The sequence below is a fragment of the Molossus molossus genome, unplaced genomic scaffold, assembly GCF_014108415.1.
Source record: "Molossus molossus isolate mMolMol1 unplaced genomic scaffold, mMolMol1.p scaffold_m16_p_6, whole genome shotgun sequence".
NCBI classification, from domain to species: domain Eukaryota; kingdom Metazoa; phylum Chordata; class Mammalia; order Chiroptera; family Molossidae; genus Molossus; species Molossus molossus.
Window position 1 is genome coordinate 19,472,637 of NW_023425399.1, and position 24,422 is coordinate 19,497,058.

The 24,422-nt window shown below is 50.2% G+C and overlaps 1 protein-coding gene across 7 annotated transcripts in view; it reads right to left on the reverse strand.

Moving 5' to 3' along the window:
- Window positions 1–24,422, reverse strand: part of EPB41L1 (erythrocyte membrane protein band 4.1 like 1) — a 119,635-nt gene that overhangs the window by 24,505 nt on the left and 70,708 nt on the right. For 3 of the 7 annotated variants that reach the window (XM_036245320.1, XM_036245315.1, XM_036245319.1), the window contains 9 exons: window positions 20,581–20,656; window positions 17,940–18,158; window positions 15,282–15,369; window positions 14,584–14,736; window positions 13,244–13,341; window positions 12,799–12,974; window positions 9,982–10,130; window positions 9,060–9,095; window positions 6,044–6,226 (listed from right to left, as the gene is read on the reverse strand). In XM_036245320.1, the coding sequence (XP_036101213.1) occupies window positions 6,044–6,226; window positions 9,060–9,095; window positions 9,982–10,130; window positions 12,799–12,974; window positions 13,244–13,341; window positions 14,584–14,736; window positions 15,282–15,369; window positions 17,940–18,158; window positions 20,581–20,656 (1,178 nt within the window). The remainder of the gene's footprint in view (window positions 1–6,043; window positions 6,227–9,059; window positions 9,096–9,981; window positions 10,131–12,798; window positions 12,975–13,243; window positions 13,342–14,583; window positions 14,737–15,281; window positions 15,370–17,939; window positions 18,159–20,580; window positions 20,657–24,422) is intronic. The other 4 variants (XM_036245321.1, XM_036245317.1, XM_036245316.1 and 1 more) reach the window with 3 other exon arrangements.

Sequence of the window (24,422 nt, forward strand, 5' to 3'; positions counted from 1 at the left end):
CTGTGATCTAATGTCAAGCTGATGGGAGTCACTGAGTTAAGTTCCATAAGTCACAGCCTGAAATCTGACCTTTCTGAGAGAGTATCTGGGAAGGAAAGAGATTAGAATGGAAAACACCAGGTGGCCAACTCTCAAGGTGAGTGCCAGTCACCACAATGCCTTGAACAGCTTGGACTTTGTGGGGTTCATTCCCAAAGAAACAGGTACCATTGCTGGTCCTTGGAGAATTCTAACAAAATCCACAGAAGAGTAGAAAAGGACCAACCAGCACACACCACAGAAGGAAACAACCTACAGATTCAGGTACCATCATGGGTCAAAGCACCAACGAGAGGGCAGTGTTGTAAGCCAGTGACGGAAGAGCCCCCACCTTCCCTAGGGCCCTTTGATGACTAGGAGGGAAAGATGGGCTTCCAGAATCATTCGAAAAGCAAGGAGGCTGCTGGGGTTTTAATCTTACAGCTACAGAAAACTTTCTTCATACAAAATGTTAATGGAAGTCAAATACGTAGCACAAACGCAGGGACGGCCCTGTTGAAGTTGGGGGCCTGGGCTGTCCTAGGTGCCTTCCTCCTTTGAAATCACTGCTCTGGGTCAAGCAACTCACGGTAAAGATGTGGAAACAGGCCTAGAGAAACTAAGGCACCGGGCCCAAGGTCAGAGAGTGCACTAGTGGCAAAGGCAGGCCTAGAACCAGTTTCTGAGACCAAGTTCTGTGAGGCACACCCACGGCAAAATGTGCCCCACTGCTCCCAACAACAGGACAGAGCGGGCTGATCTGACCCTGGGCTCTGATTCGGGTTATGAGTTGGTGAGGAGTCTGTCAGATCCCATCAGATCTAAAGGATTCTGAAGGATCAAGGGAACATTGTAAGCCTTCTGACCTCCACTCCATTTCAGCAAAATCTCCATGACTGGCAGGCAAGCAAACCACATTAAGAGACTCTCACCAACAGGAAAGAGATAAAAGGAAGTGGGAGGGCCAGACACACTCAGGTGTCGGTTCTGAGAGTACTTCCGGTTGTTAAGCCTTCAGGACCCTCCCAGAGAAGTCTTCGAGACCCTGCAGATGCCAGGTCCCTTTTCTCTTCTCCTTGGGAAGCAGGTACCTTTAGCTGCTCCCATTTCAGCTTGAACTGACATCATCAGCCTGGCAAGGATGGCCAAGGATGGTCCATGAAGTCCCTTCTGGAACATTCCTGCCCCAAGTCTAACTAGAAACTAGTTTCTAGAAACTAGAAGCTTATGGGGCTGACTGGGGTGGGAGCCGGCACAGAACAGAGACTGTCTAGGAAGAAAACGGGAAACGTACTTATATTTAGTTAGTTTGTGCCAAGCAATCTATCAGCCCTTTGTCTAAGTCAGAGATGTTCAGCCACTTTCATCTTGTGGCACACAAACTAATCACTAAAATTCTGTGGCACACCAAAAAATAGGTTATATTTTTGCCGATCTGACAAAAAAAAAAAGTTACAATTTTGATTCATTAACATCGGATGGCTACTGTTGTACTAGCTGTTGTCATCCTTTTATTTGACAGCCTAAGGGTCAGTGCCCCTGACTAAATAGTCAGGTATTGCATGTTTTAAAAATTCTTGTGGCACACTGGTTGAAAATCGCTGGTCTGAATTAGATTCAATCCCTAAGGCAACCTGTGAAGCAGGTACTGTTCCCCTTCCCTCAGAAGGGGAAACAGAGGCTCGCAGAGGAAGGTGACTGGCACGGATGGCAAAGTGGGCACTGAGGGAAGGGGGCTCTGCTTCTAACAAGTGAAAGTGGATATGCAGGAAGCTCAGGAGGAAAGACTGAGCAGAAAAGAGAACTGCTTCGCTGGCACCGAAACACTGGCAGAGCCAGAGCTGGCCCTGGGGGTTGGTCCGAGAGTTGTTCCCGCCAGATTTCAGGATGGGAAGATGTCAGGGGAGCCCATAGCCATGCTTTCCACTGTGCTAAAACCCTCTGGCTGTTCAGAGCGCCCTCTGCTGTCAGATGGAGACACTGCGGTAAGACAGCCACGGACCACAAGCTGGGAGCTCAAGTGGATTTGATTCTATTCCCACACAAGCCACAGACAAGAACATCTCCAGCCAGGCAGCTCTGCTGACTCTGGGCTATCCAGGCACCCCCTGGAGCTCTGGGTCCCATTTTGGGTCCAGAGGAGGAGCCCTCCAGAAGCTATACATTTGAAGAAAGAGAGTTGGCTGGTGCTCAGCTCTGACGGGCCTTCCTGGAAGAGGGTGCAGGGCAGATCTAAGGGCGCCAGGCAGTTTTCAGGGACACTGACGGCGGACGCACGTTGCCCCACCCTGAGTATGGGCACCTGCCCTTGGCTCTGGGTATTCCAGGGCATCACTGCTTCCTTAACCTTGGGATGCTGCTGACTCCCATCCAACTCTCTTAAGAGAGTGCTGATAGTTTTGTTTTTATTTTTACAACTGAGGGAAAAAGTAGAACTGTGATTTATGTTTTACCACTTACGTGGCTGGCTCATGTGTCTTTTACAGTTCCAGCCTGTTTTCGGCAGCTACAAATCATTCTCTGGACACTGTGCCAACAGAGGAGGGTCACATTATCAGGGAGAAGGGAGTTTCGCCCAGATGATCGGTCAGTACCTTCCAATCCTGACAGTCCACGAGGTGCTGGCAGAGGGCCTGGGTTCCACCTGGCATCCATGCAGGGGCACAGCAAGTTCCAAGAGCCCTCGACCTGCAGCTCTCCTGGCCGCAGGAGTAATGACCTCCTCATTGAGAAAGCCTGCCTGGCCAACGTCTCCATAACCCCAAGGGTATTCCTTGGAGCTCAATGCCCACTTCCTGTCTCACCCCAGCTCCCAGGGGAGTTTACAGAAGACAGAGGTGTGGGATGAATGAAATGCCATCTCCTAACTAGCCACAGCTAGACCTTACTCAGGCTTCTGAACAGTAACAAGACCTTAGGGCAGAAGGCATTTAGGTGCCTTGACCCCCATCCTGAGCTTCAAAGGCAGAACCTGCCTCTGCAGGCCCTGAGGGGAGTTTATTTCCACTTCCCTTTGAAGCCAGAAGGGACTGTTCTGTCTTCCTTGAATGGTTTCGGTTCCTGGTAAACAATGGATGAGGAAGTGGCCTGCCCTTTATGGATCCCTGGAACGGGGGTGCTCATTTGTCACAGCATGGAAACAGTGTGGCTGCCCACTGCTCCCAGGTGCAGGGCAGAGTCTGGCCCACCCCCTTCACCCCAGAGAAAGGGTTTTCCTAAGACCATTAGGGTGGGTCTGGGTGGCAGGGAGGGGATGACAGTAACCTCAGGAGACGCTGCGAGGCTTTTCTGAGTGAACACTTCCAAGCCTGTGGCCGTCCCAGGCTCAGGTGCCAAGTCCTGCTGAGAGGTGTCCTGGGTCCTCTGGGACTGCAGGGGAGGCCCAGGGCCAGAGGAAAGGGAAAGAGGGAGGAAGGGAAGGACAGAGAGGGAGAGAGAGAAAGCAGGAGAGACACACACAGTCTGTAAATAGTCCCGCTTTGTAAATCCCACATCCTTAGGTTTATAGATTAGGTCAGGAAGGAGCCGGGCTGAGGGGTGGGACGGGAAGGAACTGTCCCCCCAAGCCATTCAAGGGAGAGAGGCCCGTGGTCAGCTGCTGGCCTGCACTGTGGCTTGGGGCCTTTTCTCATCGCCTGCTCCTGCTCATCCAGAGGTGTCAGCCACACCACTTGCACTCCGGTTCCAAGTCTTCTCTGGTGTCTTTGGTTTAGTTGATGGTTCAGTTCTGTAGTCTGGCTCTCAGCCCTTTTAAAAAAGTTAGCTCTGACACGAAAACCTGGCCTTGGCAAATGAGAACTCTCCTTTGTAGTTTACGGTCCTGTTTTGGTTTAAGTTCCTACCGTTTTCCCCTTGGCCCAGATGAGGCCCAACAATATATGAGGAAGCTACTGGGAACTCTAGATGCAACACCCTGTAGGGTACCCCCTGCAAAGCCCACATTTGGATCAGGAATTCCAGTCACCATCAGCAGGGGCCCCCTGACCGTCCACACTTTCTAGTTAATAAAGTATGTTTATATGCATTCTTTTGCTCAACCTTCCCAATAACCCAACCCTACAGAGAGGCAATTCTGGTTCCCTTTAAATGGACTAACTAGCCAGGGAGGCTCAGAGAGGTGAGGTCATTTGCCCAAGGAGTCAGACCAGTCCCTAGCTAAGGCTCCTCCCCATCCCCCAAATCTTCAAGGGCCTCCAAATGCCCCAAGGTGAGCTCCTAGACCAGAGTTCTCTCCAGCAGTGGACTACACCTCTTGGGACAGCAGTGGGAAGACAGGTGGTAGGACAGACTCCACCTTTTGATGACCCACCTTCTAGCAGTTCCAGCTGTCACCAGCAGGTGGGGCATCCCCCCAAGCCAGGCTACTCTGCCGCCATCCCAATGCTCCAGAGCCCAGCTCCCCAGGGCTTATCCTGCCCTTTCCTGCAAGAGTCCGACCCTCTCGGAACCCTCTGTATCCCACCTCACCCACGTCAGGACTGAAGAGAGGCCAAGTGTCTCAGGGCAGGAGTGGGGCGAGTAACTGGATCACGAGACCAACCCCCACGGCCCAGTTCAGCATCTTCAGGGTCTTGATTGTGTCAAAGGTGACCATAGAAGCCCTCGGTAGAGATGTGCCCTCCTTCCACGGCACCGCCATAAAGGCTCCCAAATCACTCCTGACTTTGCAAATCACCAACCAGGGCACTACCACAGCAGCCTCACTGGACGAGGCCCTCTGTTATCTGCTATGTCAAGGCCATGGGGAGTGCTGAGTCAATCAAATGTTCTGCTTATTAGATCATGGCTGCATGAACCAATTGTCAGAGCATTAGAGGGCAGCACACACGCAATTGACTCTACGCCTGGTCTTCACATGATTTGGGCTTGCTTCTGGGCAGTTGTGATTTAATAGCAAATACAACGCCTGGGACACAAGAAAATCAGGCTCTGGCTCCTCTATCAACTATGACTGAAGAAGTCCTTCCCCTTCTGGGCCGCAGGGGAATGATGACCTTGAACCTAGCAGGTTCTGAGGACCCTTCCAACTTAAAAAGGGTTCTGACTCAAAGTTAAACCTTCTGTGTGAGAGTCCCGGGACCCTAAAAAATGAAACAGTAAGTAACTCATATTGAGCATCTGGGTCTCCACTGGCCCCCTCATGCTTTATTTCATCCGATCCTTACAACATTCCCTAAGAAGCAGGTGCTTTATCACCACTACCTAATGGAGGCTCAGAGAGGTTAAGTCACAGGCCCAGGGTCATCCAGCCAGCTAGCAGGCAGCAGAGACAGAGTGCAAACCCAGGCAGTATAAGTCTAGACCTCAGTCAAGTTTGAGCCCAGGAAGCAACAACACGAGGGAGAAAACCCCTCAGTATAAACAGGGTAAACACTGCCAAGGTCTAGCAGTGCTAACAAATAACAGGTTGGAATTATCAATACAGGAATTCTCGAGATCCTGCCTTTCTCTTTTTCAATTGCTCTTCACTCCAAAGGCAGGTCATGCGGATCCTTTTCTGAAGCAGCAGGGGCAGCTCCGGTTTTCCTGGAGGACCTAGTCCTCCCCAGTGGGCTCCATCCTGGAGGGAACACTCCCGATCTGTGTTTTCACAATAGGCCTGAAAGGTCCTTCCTGGACGGAACTACCCTGATTCTTTAGGTTTAGTGTGCATGAGACTCGCCTGGGCACTTGTTTAAATGCTGATTCTAGGGCTCTACCTCCAATATTCTCATTCAGGAGGTCTGGAGTGGGGGCCCAGAACCTGAAATTCTAACAAGTATCCCTCACTGTTATACTCTGGCTGATGGCAGAAGAATACACTAAGTCAACTGGAGTTTTTCAGGGTGGTCCCTGGGGGTCCCGGATTCCAAAATTTAGTGACTTCATCTCCCTCAGTTTAACCCCCACCCTATTCTCATCATCACCGTATGCAGCAAAGGGGAGGAACATACAGGTGGGAGGGTGACAGTCAGTCAGTCCAGAGCAACCTTCCCCACCCTCTTTACCAAAGCCCCTGTTAAGGGGGGCTCTGGGTGAGACCTACCTCGTTGGCTTTCTCAGGGGTGCCCTTGGGAGAGGGGGAGGCGGGCGAGGAGGGCAGCCTGCGTTCCCGCTCCCAGTCTCGATCCCGGTGGATCAGTTTGCTGTTGGGTTCCTTCAGGGTCCTCTTGAGCTCGTTGATGCTGGCCTGGTGCTTCAGCAAGACATCCTCTGGCTTGTCTAAGAACTAGGGGTGGATGGAGAGGACAGCCAGGCATTAGAGATCAGCTCCGAGATGGGATGCAGGGCATGGTGAAGATGGCGACACTCACCACCGCTGCCCTGGATCAGCGAGGCGGCTCCCAGCCACGATCTGTGCCACTCACACAGCACCTCATGAGCCAAGCAGGGCAGGAGTGTGATCCCCAACAGGTGCACAATGTACTTGAGATTCGAAAGAGGAGACTTCTGCCCTGGCCGGTTTGGCTCAGCGGTTAGAGCGTCAGCCCAAGGACCCCAAGTCACGGGATTGATTCCAGTCCAGGGAACATACCTTGGTTGCGGTTCGGTCCCCAGCCCTGGTCAGGGTCGTCAGGGAGGCAATCAATCGATGTCTCTCTCACATCGATGTTTCTCTCTCTCTCTCTCTCTCTCTCTCTCCTTCCCACTTTCTGAAAATAAATGGAGAAATATCCTCGGGTGAGGATTTTAAAAATAAACAAATACATACATAAAATAAAATCAAAAGAGGAGACTTCTGCCCTTGCCAGTGTGACTCAGTTGGTTGGAGCATCCTCCCGTGCACCAAAAGGCACATTTGATTCCTGGTCAGGGCACATACCCGGGTTGTGGGTTCGATCCCTGGTTGGGTTGAATATGGGAGGCAACACATCAATGTTTCTCTCTCTCTACCTCCCTCTGTAAAAAAGAGAGAGAAAGAGAGAGAAAAGAGACTTCTGGTCAAGCACAACCTTTTCCACTCCCGTCTAGCTCCTGGCCTTGGAGCCCAAACCCATTCAAATCCCACAGGCCTGGGTGAGTTCCCTTTGGTGCCGTGAGGCCAGTCTTAGTCAGGCACAGAGGTGACTTTGCTCACAACCAAGGTAGAGTGAGAACTCACTAACCCTGTTCACTGGGTGGCTCTGGCCCCCTCCTTGGCCTTCCAGATCCTGGTCCCCCCCTCTAGCCAAGACTTGGACCAGTGTGCTTAGCAGGATCCCCAGTCAGGGCCCCTCCTGGCCTAACATATTCAGTTAATCCGGCCCTATGGGGCTCTTCTAAAGCCAGGGACATCCAATAAAGTGGGCTCTGCTCCCACATCAAGGACCAGACCAGGGACCAGGAAAAGACTGTGTTCAGTGTTCTCTGCTGCCAGCCTCTACCTTTCCCAACCACCCAGGATTTTAGGATACCTGTGGGTACTGATTCCTCAACAGCAGACAGGGTGAGATACAGCCAGATGGGGTATTTAGGAGGATTAGGAGAATCAGAGACCAGGAATAAGAGAGGGAAGTCCAAGGCTGAACACAAGGACTGTGCCAGGTATAGCCAGGGTCCTAGGTGTATCCCACATTAAACTGCCAAGTGTGAGCTCTGGCCAGTGCATCATGACAAGGTCATCTGCCCATAGGTCATGTGAGGTGCAGCCTTTACACAGGACATGGCAGTGACCTGCCAAAACTGCTTGTCTGCCTGCTTCTGGGGGCAGAGTGGTAGGATGCTAGTCCAAGGACCCTTGTCTGCAAAGCTGTTTGAGGATTCATGTCAACTCAATTCAGAGCAAGAAATGGACAGTTTCAGCTTATTATAAAGTCAGATCAGGTGATTCTAGAACTGCCTGGAAGGTAAGCTTGTCCTAGGACAAGTCGTCTCGTCCCTCGGGATTCTCTCTGGCATCTGAGGACCCATTACGATGGACTCCTAGGTGATCTCAGAAAGGAAACCAATGCTACCAAGGCTTCTGCTTTGCTTCCAAACATCTGTCTGTACCTCCTCTTCTGAGCTGAGCTGCCTTAGGACAACGTCTGAGAAATCAAACCCGATAGAGTTTGCATGGAGGACAGGTTTGGGCTGCAATGGACCTTGTGACCTTCTGCCCTGCACCTGCCACTCTGGCTCTGTGGGCTTATAGTTTTCCCAAAGGCTGGAGGGAGTGGTGGAACCCTGAGATCCTTGAAGGGCCTTGGGGAAATCCAGTCCCAATGCCTTACTGTGAAGATGGGGAGCTGAGAGCCTTAGGGGACATCCCCCAAACCCTCAAAGCATCAGTGGCAGAATTGGGGCTAAAATCCAGACCATGGGACTCGAAGGCCAGGCCCTTCTTACACCCACCCCAGCTCTAGCCCTTCCTCTTGCGCCCAAGAATCAATGCACTTCTCTTGCAGGGCAAGTTCAAATGCAGAGTTGGAGACTGTGTGGAAGAGGAGGAGAAGTGGTTAGCACAGGAGGAATAAGATGAGGAAGAGAAGAGAGAGGAGGAGAGAAGAACAGGAGGCTTTCCTGACAGAGTAGCAGCAGGCCCCCACCCAGAGGGAGGGGCAATGGAGTCTGAGAAGATGCACAGGTGCTCTGAGAGGCTCCTCCCTCCCACCCTCCCACCCACATCTGGTTGCCAATAGATACAGAAAGAAGCTTGGGGTGAGAACACAGGGGACACAGATGAAGTGGAGGTATAAGCAAACAGTGGTGTGGGGAGGAGATGAGTCAAAGAAAAGGCTTGGGGGGGCGGTCGAAGAGATGAGCTCAATGAAAGCACAGAATGGCCAGGAAGAGCTGGGGAACACCAGTGGCACAGTCAGCAGGAATGGGAAGCGTGCGTAGGTGGTCTGGGGAGGCTGAGTGAGAAGCTGGGTGGGAAGGGGGTACGAAGGGAAGGGAAATACTGCTGGGGGATGGAATCTGAGCAGGATGCTGGAGAGAGATGAACTTAAGGGGGGGCTAAGGGTGGTTGGGTGGGGGAGGAGGATGGTCAGTAGGTGAGGTGACGCTAAAGCTGAGGTGGCACCAGGATGTGAGCCCGGGATGAACTGTGGGATGGTGACAAATGAGCTGGGTAGGTATGAACAGGTCTCATGCAGTACCTCCTGCTTGTGTCTCGGCGTGGTTTCCTGCTCCGGCTAGCGGACGTGGGAGGAGGGAAAGCAACCAGCAGGGTTAGTAGAGCCACTGGATTAGAGACACGGTGACCAGCCCAGTCCAGCAGGTAGCTCAGAGCGCTCTCACCCAAGTGACAGAGGCCAGGGAAGCTGGGCAGGCCGTCCACGGGGCAGGGAGTGGTAGAAGGGGCAGGGTGTGGAGCAGGGAGCTGGCCCAGGAGGTGAAAAGGGGGCAGGAGGGTTGCAGGCAAGGGAGCAGATACACTCAGCAGAAGGGAGTGAGGGTTCTGGGTCTTCCTGCTTCTTGCAGTCAGTGTGTGTGTGTTCAGAGACCTGTGCTCCCAAGTGGGACTGCATGATGGAAACACACTATACCCGTGCGTGCACATGCCTGTGTGCATGTTGTCTGAAAATTGGTACATACCCTGTGGGTGAGGGGTGTACATCTGTGAGTGAGCGCATGTGCGTCTGAGGCCAAGTGTGCCTGCATGAGTGTGTGCACAGGTATGTGGAAAATGGGGGTGGGCAACAGGAGGAGGACACATATTGTGGGCCCGCAGAAACACCCCATCACACTCTGGGGGAAGGAGGCTGTGTAGATTCAAATCCTAGTCAGAGGGGCAAATTCGAAGTGGGCAAGAAGAGGCCGGAGTCCCCTAGCCAGAATGCCCTCTGGGAAAGTAGGACAAAAGGAGGGGAGGGTGTATAGTGGGCAGCATGCCAAATACACCTGGGCATGTCCAGGTACTGAGCATGGCCCAGGGCAAAGCCCTGAGCACGGTGCACCCCATAGCAAGGGTGCTCAGCCACAGCTGGGGGTGCCTGAAGGCCAAGGCCAAGGCTAAACACAAGATCAGCCTCCCGATCCCCAGATCTGACAGAGGGTATGAGAAAGCCAGACTCCTACCTTCAGCTCCTTGATCTTGGTGGGGGTCCTGACCTCTCCCTCCTCAGCCTCTGACCGCCGCCCCCCAGACTCGCCATCTTCCTCCCGCTTGTCACCGTCAGGTCCTGCGTCATGGTTCTCACTGACCGAGGCTGGGCGGGAGAACTCTGCTGAAGTGGGCAGAAACAGCCGCGCTGTGTGAGACATCTCCCAGGTGCACGGACAGGGAGTCAGCCCCGCCACTTGCCCAACCGTGCTCGGAATGGAGCAGACACATCCAAACCCCAACACACTGGGGATAAGAAGCCAGTGCCCAACTGGAGTGACGCAGCCTTCCCAGGTCACATGGACTGCCTGCCAGCCCGGGCCCCTCCCCTGCTTTCTGTAGTACTAGAGCCCGGGTTCAAATCTCAAATCTATCTCTTCTTGGCTGTGTGACCTTGGGTGAGTTACACAACCTCTCTTGGCTTCAGTTTTCTCATCTATAAACAGTACTTACTTCAGATAGCTGGAGGAGGAACAAATAAGCTAACATGTATAAGTATTTAGAAGGGTAGCTGGCACAGAGTGAGCCAACCCAATCAACGTTGGCCCACAAATGTTGATCTTCTTATTGTGGCATTTGTCGCAGAATGCTCCCTTGATCATTATTTAGCAATACACAGATATTGTGAGATTAGCTTTCACGAGTGAAAGCTGATATTGTGAGATTAGCTTTCACGAGTGAAAGCTAAAGTCTTGAGGTTTGCAAATAATGTAACTTCTTTATAAATCAAGGAAAATTCCAGGGGACCCCTGCAATAACATCTTTCTCACTTGCTGGCATTCCAAAGTACTGTCCTGACTAGGAAAGGAAGGAGTAGAATTATACCCTGTGCACCAGACACTGGGCATAATGCAGACCATGGATTGTGTCTTGGTGGGAAAAAATGGCTGGAAAACACTGAATGACCAGAGCACAGATAATCCTTGGGATTGACCTAGATTAAAAATGAAAGAATAATTATCTTTTCTATTCATATATTTTACTCTACAAAGGGCCCATTCATGTACATTATTTCATTTGGGCCACACAATGCTCTATGTCAATGGCTAGAATGAGAATTATTATCCTCATTTTGCAAAGGATTAACTGAGACTCAGACCTTTCAGTGAATCAGGAGAAAAACCCAGGTCTACTGGCTTAGAGTCCAGGCTTCCGGGCCCCTCTTGATGAGGCTTACCAATCTGGGCCAATTTTTGCTGCCTTGCACAATCTGGGCTTCATTTCACCCCTGGAATAGTAATGAAAGCTGTAGGGGAGGACAGAGAGACAGTACGAGCTCTTCTTTCTTTTTGCATAAATCTTAGCTTTCAGCCCTGTGCCCATTCAAGAAGAATAAGGAGCTTCCTCAGCCCCAAATGGACGCTTGCAAAACTGTATGTCCTTCAAAAATGGTCAGGGAGTCCTGGGACAGGTCTCATTTTCATACTGCAGGTCCTGCATCAGTATCAGACTCCCCTGATCACCTAGAAAACTCCTACATATCCTTCAAAACCCTTCCCAGTTTTCACCCTCTCTGCAAATCCCTTTCTGCTCCTCCCAGACAGAATGAATCCCTCTCTCCTCAAGGCCACTCACTCTGTATTCTGTCCATACTTCTTTCATTGTTTGAATCATGTTGAATGCTTACAAACCTACTATTCTAGGAGTTCCGCAAAGAAAAGGGCCATACTTATTCTAACATTTGGAAGATATTTGTTGAATGGAACTAACTTGCCCAGAGGCCTGCCCCAGTGTGTTCTGGGAATATCCACTGTTCCCGACTCAAGTCCCCATCTCCTACCTTTAAACCATCTTCTACAAACTTAAAGGCAATAATAATTTATTACTGCTACAATAAATAATAATCTATTATTGCGTATTATTTATTAAGGTCCTACTATGTGCCAGGAATTATTTGGGGTATTGTAGAAGCATTATATAACATAGTAAAGTAAACATTCTTTATTTTGTAGAAGAGGAAATAGGCTCAGGGAGTTAAGTTGCTCAAGGCCTCCCATCTATTCATTCAGATATTTATGGGCCACATCCTGTGTCCACAGAGCAGCTGGTGAGTGTCAAGGCTAAGATTCGACTCAGATCTGCCAAACTCGGAATCTCCCCAGTTCCCCATGTGGCTTTTGAATCTCTCCTACAGACTCCAGTGTGCATACTTGGGGGAGTCCAGGGCCCTGAGGGGTGCCAATTTAGTAAGTCTGGGCCAGGGCCTGGGAATCTGCATATTTAGCAAACTCTCAGGTGATTCTGTTGCAGGTGGTTTAGGGACGACATGTCGAGAAGCCCTGGTCTGTTTGATAGAGGACAAGGCAGGGCCAATTCTTGCTGATATTTAGGGCACCTGTCAGCCCAGTGGAGTGCACCATGTGGTTAGATGTCAATCAGTTCAACAGAACCAAAGGAATGACTGGGAACAACCCCTCGGCCTCCAGTCAGGTAAGGCGTCACCAACTCCACACTGCAGTCACAATACTGCATTCTCCAAGTATGATGACAACATGTGAATCACTAAGCGTCTTAGGCAGGGGGCCCAGAAAACCATATGGCTAAACCTGGCACTACAAAGGCTCAGAGAAGTTGCAGGAAGTCCAGGAGTGGCAATGTCACATTCCAGCAACAGTGAGACCATAGGCTGGGGCTAAACCACCAAGAACTGCCCAGGTGCAGCCATGCTCTCGGGCCACCATGCCCAGTGCAAATCACCCTGTGATGTGTCTACCACCTTCACTGCTCACTCTGCACTGGGCATGCCTACCCCCTTCCCTCTACACCCCCCCCCCCCCCAGTTTAGGGCATACCTCCATCAAGACTGCGGGACATGGTGTACCGTTTGCTGGAGGAACGCTCGAAGAAGGGTGCGGGCCGGTCGATGAGGGCGCTGGCCTGGCGGGTCTGTGCCTGGGTTCTCCCACTATACCGGAACTTGGAGCCCATCACCAGGAAGCCCTTAGGTGGAGGTTCGGGGGACACTAGCCTGCAGTAGAGGGATGGAGGTAAGGAGGGGGCATCATACCTGCATTGCCAGGCCCAAGGCTGGATCACAGCTGACCTTACATCCCACTGTCCCAGCAGCTACAACTCTAAGTGGTCCAGGAGGGGAGAGACTTGGGGAAGGCGGAGGGGTCTTTCCTATGGTCCTTACTAGCTTCTCCTCCTGTTCTGCCCTCACAAAACACAGACACCATCCACACATACACTCACGGCCCTTCTCACCCCAGTCACTCCTCCCAGGGCCTGGCTCACCGGAAGAACGTGTGGTGCTCGATGCAGACCTTCCACAGTCTCTTGGCCGACCGGTGGTTTGGGAGCTTGAAGCCAATGGTGCTCTCGAACTGCTCATACTGCAAAGCCAAGGAGGGTGGGTAAGAAGCAAGACCTGGCACCAGTCCACCCTTTTGAACCTCTTCTCAGTACGTGTGATTCTGGCCTGTTCTTTCATGTGTTCATTCATCTACTCAGTGTGGATTGAGCCCTTACGCTGTGGTAGGTCCAGTGCAAAGCAACAGAGACACCATGGTGATTGGGACAGAAGATTCAGGGAGGAGGAGACCTGGATCATAAATAAGTAAACGAGATCACTTCAGATACTGATAAGGTCATGAAGGGAATGAACAGAGGTGTGTGACGTGACAGGAATATCCGTGTAGGTGCAGGAGCTGGGCACTACTTTAGAAAGGGTGATCTACACAGGTGATCTCTGAGCAGAGCTCTGCAGGATGGGGAAGGAACCAGCTATCTGAGAAGGTGGGGAAGAGAATTTCAGGTAGAGAGGAGATCAAAAGCAAAGAGCTCGTGGTGGGGAAGAGCTTGCTTCCTCAAGCATTTCGGAGGAGGCCAAAGGGGCTGGAGTGCAGTGGGCAGAGAGGTGGGAAGGGCAGGTGGCCACAGACGGAGTTTGGATTTTAGCCCAAAAGCTAAAGAGAGCTCTTAAAACATTTAAGGAAGGAGTGGGAGTCAGGGGTGAGTGGGCCATGATAGGATGGAAGGGACTTTTAAGCTCCGTTTAGCAGCTATGGGGAAAATGGCCTGGAGAGACAATGGGGGCAGGGAAACCAGCGAGGACACTGGGGATGTAGTGAGAGAGGGCGGCCGCTGGCAGCTGGTGCAGTGAAGAGGGAAGAAGCAGATAGGTTCACATTCATTCCAGAGGTAGAACCAAACAGACCTTTTGATGGGTGAGCTGTGGAGGTTGGACGTATACATGTTTGCATGTGTGCATAGTTGTGTGTCTACATGTATCTTAGTATGTGTACATACTTGAGTATTACATGTAAGCAAATACAGGGACATGGACATATATTCATTAATCTACATATGCTGAATATATGTGGTTATCTTTATATGTGTGCTTGTGCGTGTGCTCCCGTGTGTGTGTGTGCATACATGCACGTGTGCGGGCCCATACCTAAGGTGTGAAGTCTCTGAAAAGACCCCCCAAGTAGAACATGGGTCTGTCCATACTTAGCATCCCAGCACCCCCATCCATGTATCCTGAGTAGGAAAAAAATCGAGGCCCAGCTACCAGGATCCTCTCCATTCTAGATAATTCCAGTGAGGAGGAGGAGTTGCCAAAGCAGGCTCACCTCCCCAGGCCGGATCTTGATGTAGAAGTTACTCCTTTTGTAGGAGATCTTGAGAATTTTGGGCCAAGCGAAGCGGTTGATCCTCAGCCGGTCCCGGTAGATGAGCAGACCATTGGCACAGACTCCTAACATAATGTCAATGCCCTCAGAGTCCTGTGTGAGAAGGGACCATGGAACAGCAGGCCTGGTACCCATGCCTGGGGCAGCATGCCACCGAACCCCAAGTCCCTCCTTGAGCTCTGCTAATAAATGAGCCCTTAGGAGCAGGTGGATTTAGAGCCTCCCTGACTAATCCCTCACAGAGTCATCCAGCCATTCGCTCTTTCATTCATCGCTTATTCATTTTGTTCTATCATTTTCTCTGTTAATCACTTATTCATCCAGCAAACAGTTAATGGTACATATTCAGTGCCAGGCCATGTGCTACATGCCAGGGATACAGAAATAAACGAAGGCCCTGCCTTTCCCTCATGATGTTCCCAATCTAGTGGTGACACAAACAGGCTCAAAACTAAATATAATACAAGAAGATGATAAAGATCATGGGAAAATAAAGGGTTATGGAAGTTCGAGGAATGAGAATAGGAAAGGCTTCAGGTCAGCAGGAACACAGTGTCTGGCACCCCAAGCCTCCAGAAGAACATGGTAGTTCACTGGGGACACCCCAGATGCTCGGGGACCCTGGGACCCAGCGGTACCTTGGCATGGTGCAGGTCTACGCCGTACATGGAAAGCTTCTTGGCGTTCTCTAGGAAGTGGATTTCTGCCTCTCCTGGGGTCATGCCCCTAACGGAAACAAAGTGATCACAGGTGGCCATGGGGAAGGCCCAGGCCTGAGTCTTGCTGCCTGAAGGGGACCCCAGTCAGAACCCGTGATTCTGCGAAGGCAAACAGTCTGGAGTGGGTGTGTGGCTAGGCCTCCTCTTCTGCTCTCAGTGCGGGATTGTGTACCCCCAGACCCCTCTTCAGTCTACCCGTCCCCCATCTCCTGCCAAAGCTCAAGTCCGATCTTGTATCCTCCAGCAAGCATTCAGGGGCTGGGCTGGGAGTCAGGGTTTTTACCTCATTCTGCCACTGACTCAAGTGTGAGCCACAAATCCTGCTTCTCCATGACTGTGAAGCCATGTGGAAGGCTGTCCATCATAATGACCCAGGAGCTCCTAAATCACTGCCCACATAAGATGTTTATCTTAGAGTATTATATCAGAAACCATTTAACTTCCCCTGAGGAACAGGTGCCCATTCTCCTTTGCTTTGCCCACCAGGAAACCACACGTGTTATACTCAGTCGCAGCTAACACGGAGGACTGCCGTGTGGTTACTGTTCCAAGCACTTTACATGTCTGAACTTACTGAGTCCTCAAAACAATTCTATAAAGTAGGTATTATCATTATTCCCATTTTACAGCTGAGGAAGCTGTGGCACAGAGAGGTTGAGTGAGTAACTTGCCTAAGGACATACTGCTACTAAGTAGCAAAATAAGAATCTGAATCCAGGAGATGTGGTCCAGAGTTTGTGTTCCCAACCACTACACTCATCCGTCTCACATCCTCTGGTCCTCAGTTTCCCCTGCTCTGTCCACTTCAGTGAGCTACTGTGTGGGATATCTGGACACTAGATGACAATGTGGTCTAAATCAAAGAGCTGTAAAGGGGTGGCCATTAGCATTTCCCCAGCCCATGTCAAGCTCCACTTCTTTCCCTGAACCACAGACATCCCTCGAAGACTCTGCACGTTCACTTTCAGGCACCAGAATGAAACAAATGTCACAGCAAAGCGAGTCACACAAGTATATTGGGTTCCCAACATGTTTACACTATGCTGTAGTCTATTAAGTGTGCAATAGTATCGTGTATAAAAAAAGGGACATCGCTTAATTTAAAAATATTGTATTGCTAAAAAAAAAAAAAGCTGTTATCTGAGCCTTTTGCAACTCGTAATCTTTTTGCTGGTGGAGGGTCTTGCCTTCCATATCTAAAAACCACAGTGTCTGTGAAGTGCAATGAAACAAGGTATACCTATATTCAGACTCCTGCAAATCCCTAACACATCCTAGCACTTACAACAGGAATAACAAAGAGGCGGCAGGCAGTCCACCACTGCCTATGCCTGCGCCACGCACACACTGCTGACAAGTGTGTGGTTTCCGCATCCTACTCCACACAATACAGGAAACGCCACTGCTAACCAATCGCAGTTGGTGCACAAGTCTTGAAGAGATACATTTGCCCCCCAGACCCTGCACTCCATCACCCCCAGCAGGCTTTCTTCCCCAGTACACGACCCCTCCACATCTGGCCCTCGGCCTCCTCTCCTGATGCAGCCCCCAAGACACACCACCCCCAGTCCCTGCATTCTTGTCAGCAGTGAGATAGCATCACTACACTCACTCCCACAGACACAGCACTTCACAGTTTACGACGCACTTTCACACTGTTCACCAAATCGGCGTCCCATAACAACCCTGGCCTTGGAGCCAAAATACTTCCAGCTTGACAGGAGCCCAGAGACCACTCCGCTTCAGGGGTTCCCCCTAGGAGATGGCACCACCCTCATAGTAGGCATTTGGAAATGGGGCGGGCAATGTGGGTTATAACAATGACTGATGGGGTGATATGAGCATCTAATGGCTGGGGTCCAGGGATGCCGAACAGCCTCCAGAATGAATTCTCCTACTCCTAATACCAAAAGTTGAGAAACACTGGTAATCTAAATCTGTACAAATACAGGCAAAAAATGAGGCCGACAGGTTACATAGCCAGCCCACAACCACACATCTAGTTAGTCATCTAACTTCTGCAACAAGGTGCACAATTTACAACTCAGCCCCTCAGACCAGAGAGCAACAGTAACAGCGGCATGTGGCGGGTCTTTAACAGGTGCCATTTAGTCCTCCCAACAGCCCTCCAAGGATGGTTCTATTAGTGCCCACACCGATCGGCAGAGGGAAATACAATGACAAGGCTGAGATCCCCTTGTTGGAAAGTGGCAGAGCCAGAAGGTGAACCCAGGCAGTCTGGCTTCAGAGCACAAGCTTTTAAACTTCATGCCATGATCAAGGCATCTTGCTCAGGGACACACAATAGTTACTATTATCTCCAGCTGGCAGATAAAGAGACTGATTCTCAGAAACCAAGGATGGGGACTTATCCCACTCATACAGGAGCTCAGAACCTGTGGTCCCAAGAGGTCCTTTAAGGTCACACAGCGAGTTACTATCATTCCCATTGGATGAGATGATTTGCCCTCGGATTTGCACCTCAGATTAGCAGCAGAGCCAGGTGGGGTACTTACAACACTGCATCCGGGAGCCTAGTGGGGAAGGTTCTAGGAGCCAGGAAAGAGGCCCTCTCACCTGTATGTCTTGTGCAGCTCCATGATCCTCTCCTCCAGCTCTCGGGTCTGGTTAGGGGCAAAGCGGAGCTCACTGACATAGTTGCCCACATGCTCCTCGGCATCATAGTCGCCCAGCTCGGCCTGCACGGCGTAGGAGCCCAGCAGGGCATGCGTGACGAAGGAGCAGGGCAGCCGGCCTGTGATGATGTCTGCCCGCAGCTGCAGGCACAGGTAGTATCTGGAGATAGGGGAGAGTGAGCATGGGCACGGGGCCCCCTCCCTCCCGAGATGCCCACCGATCCATCAGGACCAAGCTCATTGCCGCTTGGCTCAGCAGAAAAGGAATGATCCTCGACACTGGCATTTCGTGTGTTGATCATTTGGGTGTGTCCCATGAGATGGTTTTGTACCATTTCATATGACTCTAAGCATTTTTGTTCACATCTAAGTTTGAAGGATTTTTCCTACTTGTGGGAGCATTTTTAATGTCTAACTCATTTTCAAGCTAAATAGGACTACTTTGACCATCTTCTTAAAATGTCATGTATTTTTGTTTATACAATTAATGTATTTTTATCATGGAAAAATGTCAATGTTAGAGGCGACTCTAAACTTCCTCTTGATGTCCACTCTCAGAATCCTCCTCCACCAGAGGTCACCCCTGTTATCTGTGGTATTCTCGAACTTTTTCCTCCATGGACTTATAGAAATGCATGTAGTTTTGATGCATGAATGTTTTTAACATGTCCATGGTAATGAATGCTACATCTGATGCTACAGCTTGCTTTTGCAGACCCAACTACGTGCCTTAGAGCCCTTCCCAGGTCAGCGCATGAGACCTGACCTCCTTCATTTTCACTTCTGCACAGCATGTCCCCAGCCCAGACGAGCCCCTTTGCCAATGTGTCCTCAACACTTTTTATTTCGCCTGTAGCGCTAAGTGAATTGTCTAAAAATAAATTGGTTTAAAAGAAAGGTTTCCAACCACTAGGCCTTGATTTTTTAGAACTTTTATGCACACTTGGATGATTTTACACTTTTTAGACCATTTAAAACCACTTTTAAAATTGCTTTTTTGGGTTATTGTGTATTAAAAAAAAAAAATGATTCGGTCCATTCTCCACCAGTAATGCCTACTTGCCCATTTTGCTACGTTTTGCCATTTTTTTTCAATTGCCGGTTTCTGTTTCTTTTAGGTGGCTATTACTTAAAATAATTTTTACTGCTCGTGATGTTATTTTGCCGTCTGAACTGACTGAAGCTCTGGCAAAAAGTATGTGCAGCCTCAGTGTGTGCTCAGGGCCAAGGCAGAGGCTCAGAACCAGCAGCAGCTCAAACATCACAGGCACCCAGTGTGGACATATGGGCGTTTTGTTCAAGTCTAAAATTTTTGAAGTCATTGCCAAGCACTCCAATCAATATTTCATTTCAATCCATTTGTCATTTTGACCAGTTTATTTTGGGCCTGAATATTTTTACTAAATCACCCCATTCCCTGGGGTCATCCATGCTGGACAAGGCTAACTTCCCTGCTGGGGTCTCTGGAAGCCTGAGGTGGGCGAGACTAGGGCGGTAGGGGCTGAGCTGTTCTAAAGCTCTCAGCCCTCCTGGGAATGGAGTTCAGACACTGATGCAAAATCTTGGCCCCAAGCTGGACCTCAGGGCTAATGAGGCCAAGGCCTCAGGCCAGATCTATTCCAGGGACAACAGTCTTATCTCTCAAGGCCAAAGTCAGCATCTTGACCTTGGCCCACTGCCTGGCAAGCCGGCAGCCAACATTATTAAGGAGGGACCTGATGGGAGGGAGGGGCTAGCTCTATAGCTCTCCCCTGCTGTAGGAATAACTCCTAGCCCACATCTTATTGTTGGTGGGTGTGTAGGGCCCAGCACATGGATAAGACTCTCTTTGGAAGGAGCTCAGATAAAGATAAAGTCCTCTCACTGTTCTGGATTGCAGAGGCAGAAGGCGCCTCATAGAAGCTCTCATCTTGAAGGACACTATGCAGCCCCTTTCAGTCTTCAAGGCACATTGTCTATTGACCCTCAGGCACAATGAGACTACACATGCAACCCATGTGCACCCCAGCAGCCTTCATGGGGGGAGGGGCCACATGTTTCATTTGAATCCCAAATGCCTGATGTGTGTACAGAACAGCACACAGGACCACACTCCCACAAGCAAAGGTATCTGCACTCTACTCCCTCCTTATCCCCAAAGTCGAAAACTGGTGGTCCACCCAGCACAGCACATCCGCAGATGTGCTGGCTGGTCCTACCCAGAGAGGGCCCACACCACTTTAAAAAAAAAAAAATTTGAATTAATTTCCAACGTTTAAAAATTGTGATTTTTTACTCTCTAATCAGGCCCAATTTCCATGTGGCTGTGATTGCCCAGGCTCAACAGCAACGGTCTTAGATGGTGTCTGTCTTATTGGACTCACATTGGTCCCACTGCTCCCTGTGACACCTCTCCCTCTGAAGTCAAGGGTCACCTGCCACTGACTATTGTGTTTGCATCACTTTCTCTTGCACTGAGTCGGCTTCCCTTACGATGGTGTCTGCCTGGCCTAGGTAGGCATTTGACATACCCTCAAATGCCCTCACATACCACCCTGTGTCTCCCACGGCCAGCACACCCGCCCTCCCTCCACAGCCCTCACCTTGTGATATCTTCTGTCAGCTGGGCAGGGTCAGGGGGGTAGAACTTGACTGTGAAGCTAAAATTCCAGGGGCTGCCTGAGAGAAGAAGATGGGACAGAGATCAGAGTGGCCCCATCACCCCCAGTGGGTGGCCCTGATAAACCATCCTAGCAACAACTGTCAAAGTCTTCTTGCATCTATATTCTTAAGACAATCCCATCAGGGAGTCTGGAACATTGTTCCCACTCGACAGATGAGAAGACTGAGGCCCAGGTTAAGAGATGTCTTCTGAACTAGCAGTAGGAAGGAAGGTAGAAAGAACACCAATGGTGCACATCAGGCACGCCATTAATTGTTTTACAAACATCACTTCATTAAATCTTGCAACAACCCAATGAGTAGGTCCTATGATTATCCCCATTTTGCAAAAAGAACACTGAGACCCAGGCAGTAAAGTGGACAGCCCAAGGTCACCCAGCTAGGAAGTGGTGGTGCTGGCTTACAGACCGAGGCCACCTCGCTCCAGAGCACATGCCCCTTACTCTTCAGCAAAGTCTAGGCGACAAGACGTTAATAGGAAGGAAAGAAGTCTGAAAAGCACCACATTAGACCGGTTTTCTAACTTTAGACTTCTCAGCCCTGACTCTGCCATTATAAATCGTACCTCTCTAAAAGAGACAAGCATTCAAGAGTTCCCAAAACTTATTTGACCTGTTGTATCCATTTTTTATAAGGCAGATTAATGTTCCCTGAAACGCACTGTGGAAAACTCTGCCCTATCTCATTTTAACTCGATCTCAGATGACAGAATTGGATTATAAACAAGACCTAAAAGGCAAATAGGATGGGCTAAAAGTAACAAAGGTCATTACACAGGGATAAATGTCAACCTCCCTTTTAGATATGAAAAATTAATGGTACATCTATAGAAGGCAGACAGAAATAAAGGGTGAGGTTTTAGCTAGAAACTAACTCTGTAAGCCAAGAGAGGAATGACCACCTAAGAAAGCGAGAGAGGTTGGTGGTGGGGGAAGGGAGATAGGGAGCGAGAGAGGAGGTGTCAAAAGAGGCGACTCTTCAGAACAATGGTTAGACCACCGCTGGGACATTGCAGGCTCCACGCTTTAAAAAGGCCCCTGACATAGCGAGAGAGCGAGGCCTGTCCAGGACAGGTAAGTAGTCATGTGGGCTGGAGGCCATCCTGTCACCATGCCCTGGTCCCTGTGGTCATCTCCACCTTCACACAGAGCTGTCACGTCTCCAACACTGACTAAGCCTCGGTCACTTGGTTTGCTAAGAACGCTATAAGCATACACAGGAATTTAATCTTCATAATGATCCTGAGGTTGGTTTTTTTTATATAGATGAAGATTTTGAGAGCTTAAGTCACTGTCCCAGGGTTACTCAGCTAGTCAGCAGTAGAAAGCAGGGGTCTAACCTCGGGTCATCTGACCCCAGAACCCAGGCTCCTGGCCATAGCTGACTCCTTGGAAAAAGAAGTCTCAAGGGGAGCCCTGGCTGGTGTGGCTCAGTTGGTTGGGCACTGTCCCAGGCACCAAATGGTTTCCAGTTCAATTCCAGGTTGGAGCACATGTCTAGGTTGCGGGTTCAATCCCGGTAGGGAGTGTACAGGAGGCAGCCATTTGATGTTTCTCTCTCTCTCCCTCTCCCTTCCTCTCTCTCTAAAGGTCAATAAAAATATATTATTTTTTTAAATAAAAAAAGAAGACTCAAGGGGAAATAAGCCCTGTCTCAGAAATAATAATAATGATAATAATAATAATAATAATAATAATAATAATATATACTGGCTGCTACTTGTGCAGGTACTGTTTTAGGTCTGTGTACCTAATAACTCATTTGATCCTCACAACAACCCTAAAGACAGGTACTATCATTGTTCCCACTTTACAGATGAGGAAACTGAGACACAAAACAATTAATACAAGAAGTAGTGATGGAGTCAGAAATCAAATCCAGGCAATATAGCCTCATTCTCTCTCCTTTTAACCACCACACCACACCGCCTCAAAGAAGCTCCTACTATGTATCCACACATATGTCATTTAACTGTCACCTCCACTGTGTGAGGCAGGAATCACTAATCCACCTGCCAAGGAGAAGCGGGAGCCCAGAGGGTGGTGTTATTGCCCCCAGTGCCCTAGGTGATGGGTGCAGACGTTTGGGAGGAAATATACCCAACTCTGAAGCCCAAGACACAGAGACTTGTGCCACATTGAGAAGGCTGGGGGCGGTGGCTGTCTCAAAGAAAGAAAGGGGGTAAAAAATTGCTCCTCAGGGCCCCAGAACAGGGAACTGGAATGAATGGGTGGAAGTTAGGAAAGTTACACAGGTAGGGACAGAGACTGTGGGTCTCCACAAGGGGGCAGCACTGCTCCAATGACTTGAGGACACAGGCTTTGCTGGGGAGGGAGCTGAGACTCCACGAGGGTTAGCGGCTTCTCTTTTCCAAGCGTTGGGTCCTTCTCAAACACTGCACTCTGTATGTGTTCTGATTCTTTCAGGCAGGAACCCAGGCCTCCCAGTCAGGCAGGGGTGCCTGGGGACAGCCTGAAGCCCAGGCCCAGGACCCGGTCTGCTCCAGAGGAGCGTGTGTTGTCTGTGTGCCTCCCGCTTTGTCTCCAATTGACAGAAGCCCACAGAAAGAATTCCTCAAGCCCCCTCCCACAGAGTCTGCTAGCATCCTTGGGCCCAGCTGCCTGCTGTCATGGCAACAGGCTTTGCTAGAGTCTTCTAGCCCAGGGACCAGAGAGTCCAAGCAAAGGGGAGGGTTGTCTGGACTCCAGGTCTCTGCTCACTGCATGGCCCCTGGCTGAGGCCACCTACCTCCCCCTTCTGCCATTTGAAGGCTGCCCCACCCCTCTCAACGTAAAATACAGGTTGTCAGCCTGCTCATCTGCTTGTGCCCCAGACCTTGAAAAGGATGGTGTTGGGAGACCAGGGCTCAAGACCTGGTTCAGCCAATACCTTGCTCTGTGGCCTTCAGTAAATAACTGCCTCTCTCTGGACTTAGTCACTCATGGTTAAATACAGGAGATGGCCAAGATCAGGGATGGGCCTCGCTTTCTTCTGACACACTAACTCCTGTAGTTGGCAGTGGCCGGGAGCGCTGTGTGGGCAATGAATCTGAGCTGAGTCAAGGGTCGCAATCACTGAAGCCGTCACCAGCCCTGGAGAGGAGGGTGGCTGTTTTCAGGCCATCAGTTTTCCCCCTTGTCCTAGATGACTCTGCAGGTCCCTTCTAGTGTTGACATCCTGAAGGCATCTGTGATCCCTCTACTAACCTGCTGTGTGACTCTAGACCAGTGATTTTCAACCAGTGTGTTCCGGCAGGCACGCTGCTGGGCCACGAGAATTTTTATTTTTATCATTATTTTTTTTTTAATCCTCACCTGAGGATATTTTTCTGTTTATCTTCAGATAGAGTGGGAGGGAGGGAGATAAGGAGAAAGAGAGAGAAAGAGAAACATCGATGTGAGAGAGACACATTGACTGGTTACCCCAACCAGAGATGGGGATGAACTGCAATCGATGTACGTGCCCTTGTCCGGAATTGAACCTGGGACTCCTTGGTCCACAGGCCAACACTCTAACCGCTGAGCCAAACCGGCCAGGGCACCATGAGAATTTTAAAACATCCAATACCTGACTAGTCAGGGGCACTGACCTCTTTTCCCTTAGATCGTAAAAATAAATGACAACAGCCACCCTGGCCAGATGGCTCAGTTGGTTGGAGCATCATCCTGTACACCAAAAAGTTGCAGGTTCGATTCCCAGTCAGGGCACATACCTAGATTGCGGGTTCAATCCCTGACTGGGGCACGTACAGGAGGCAACAGAT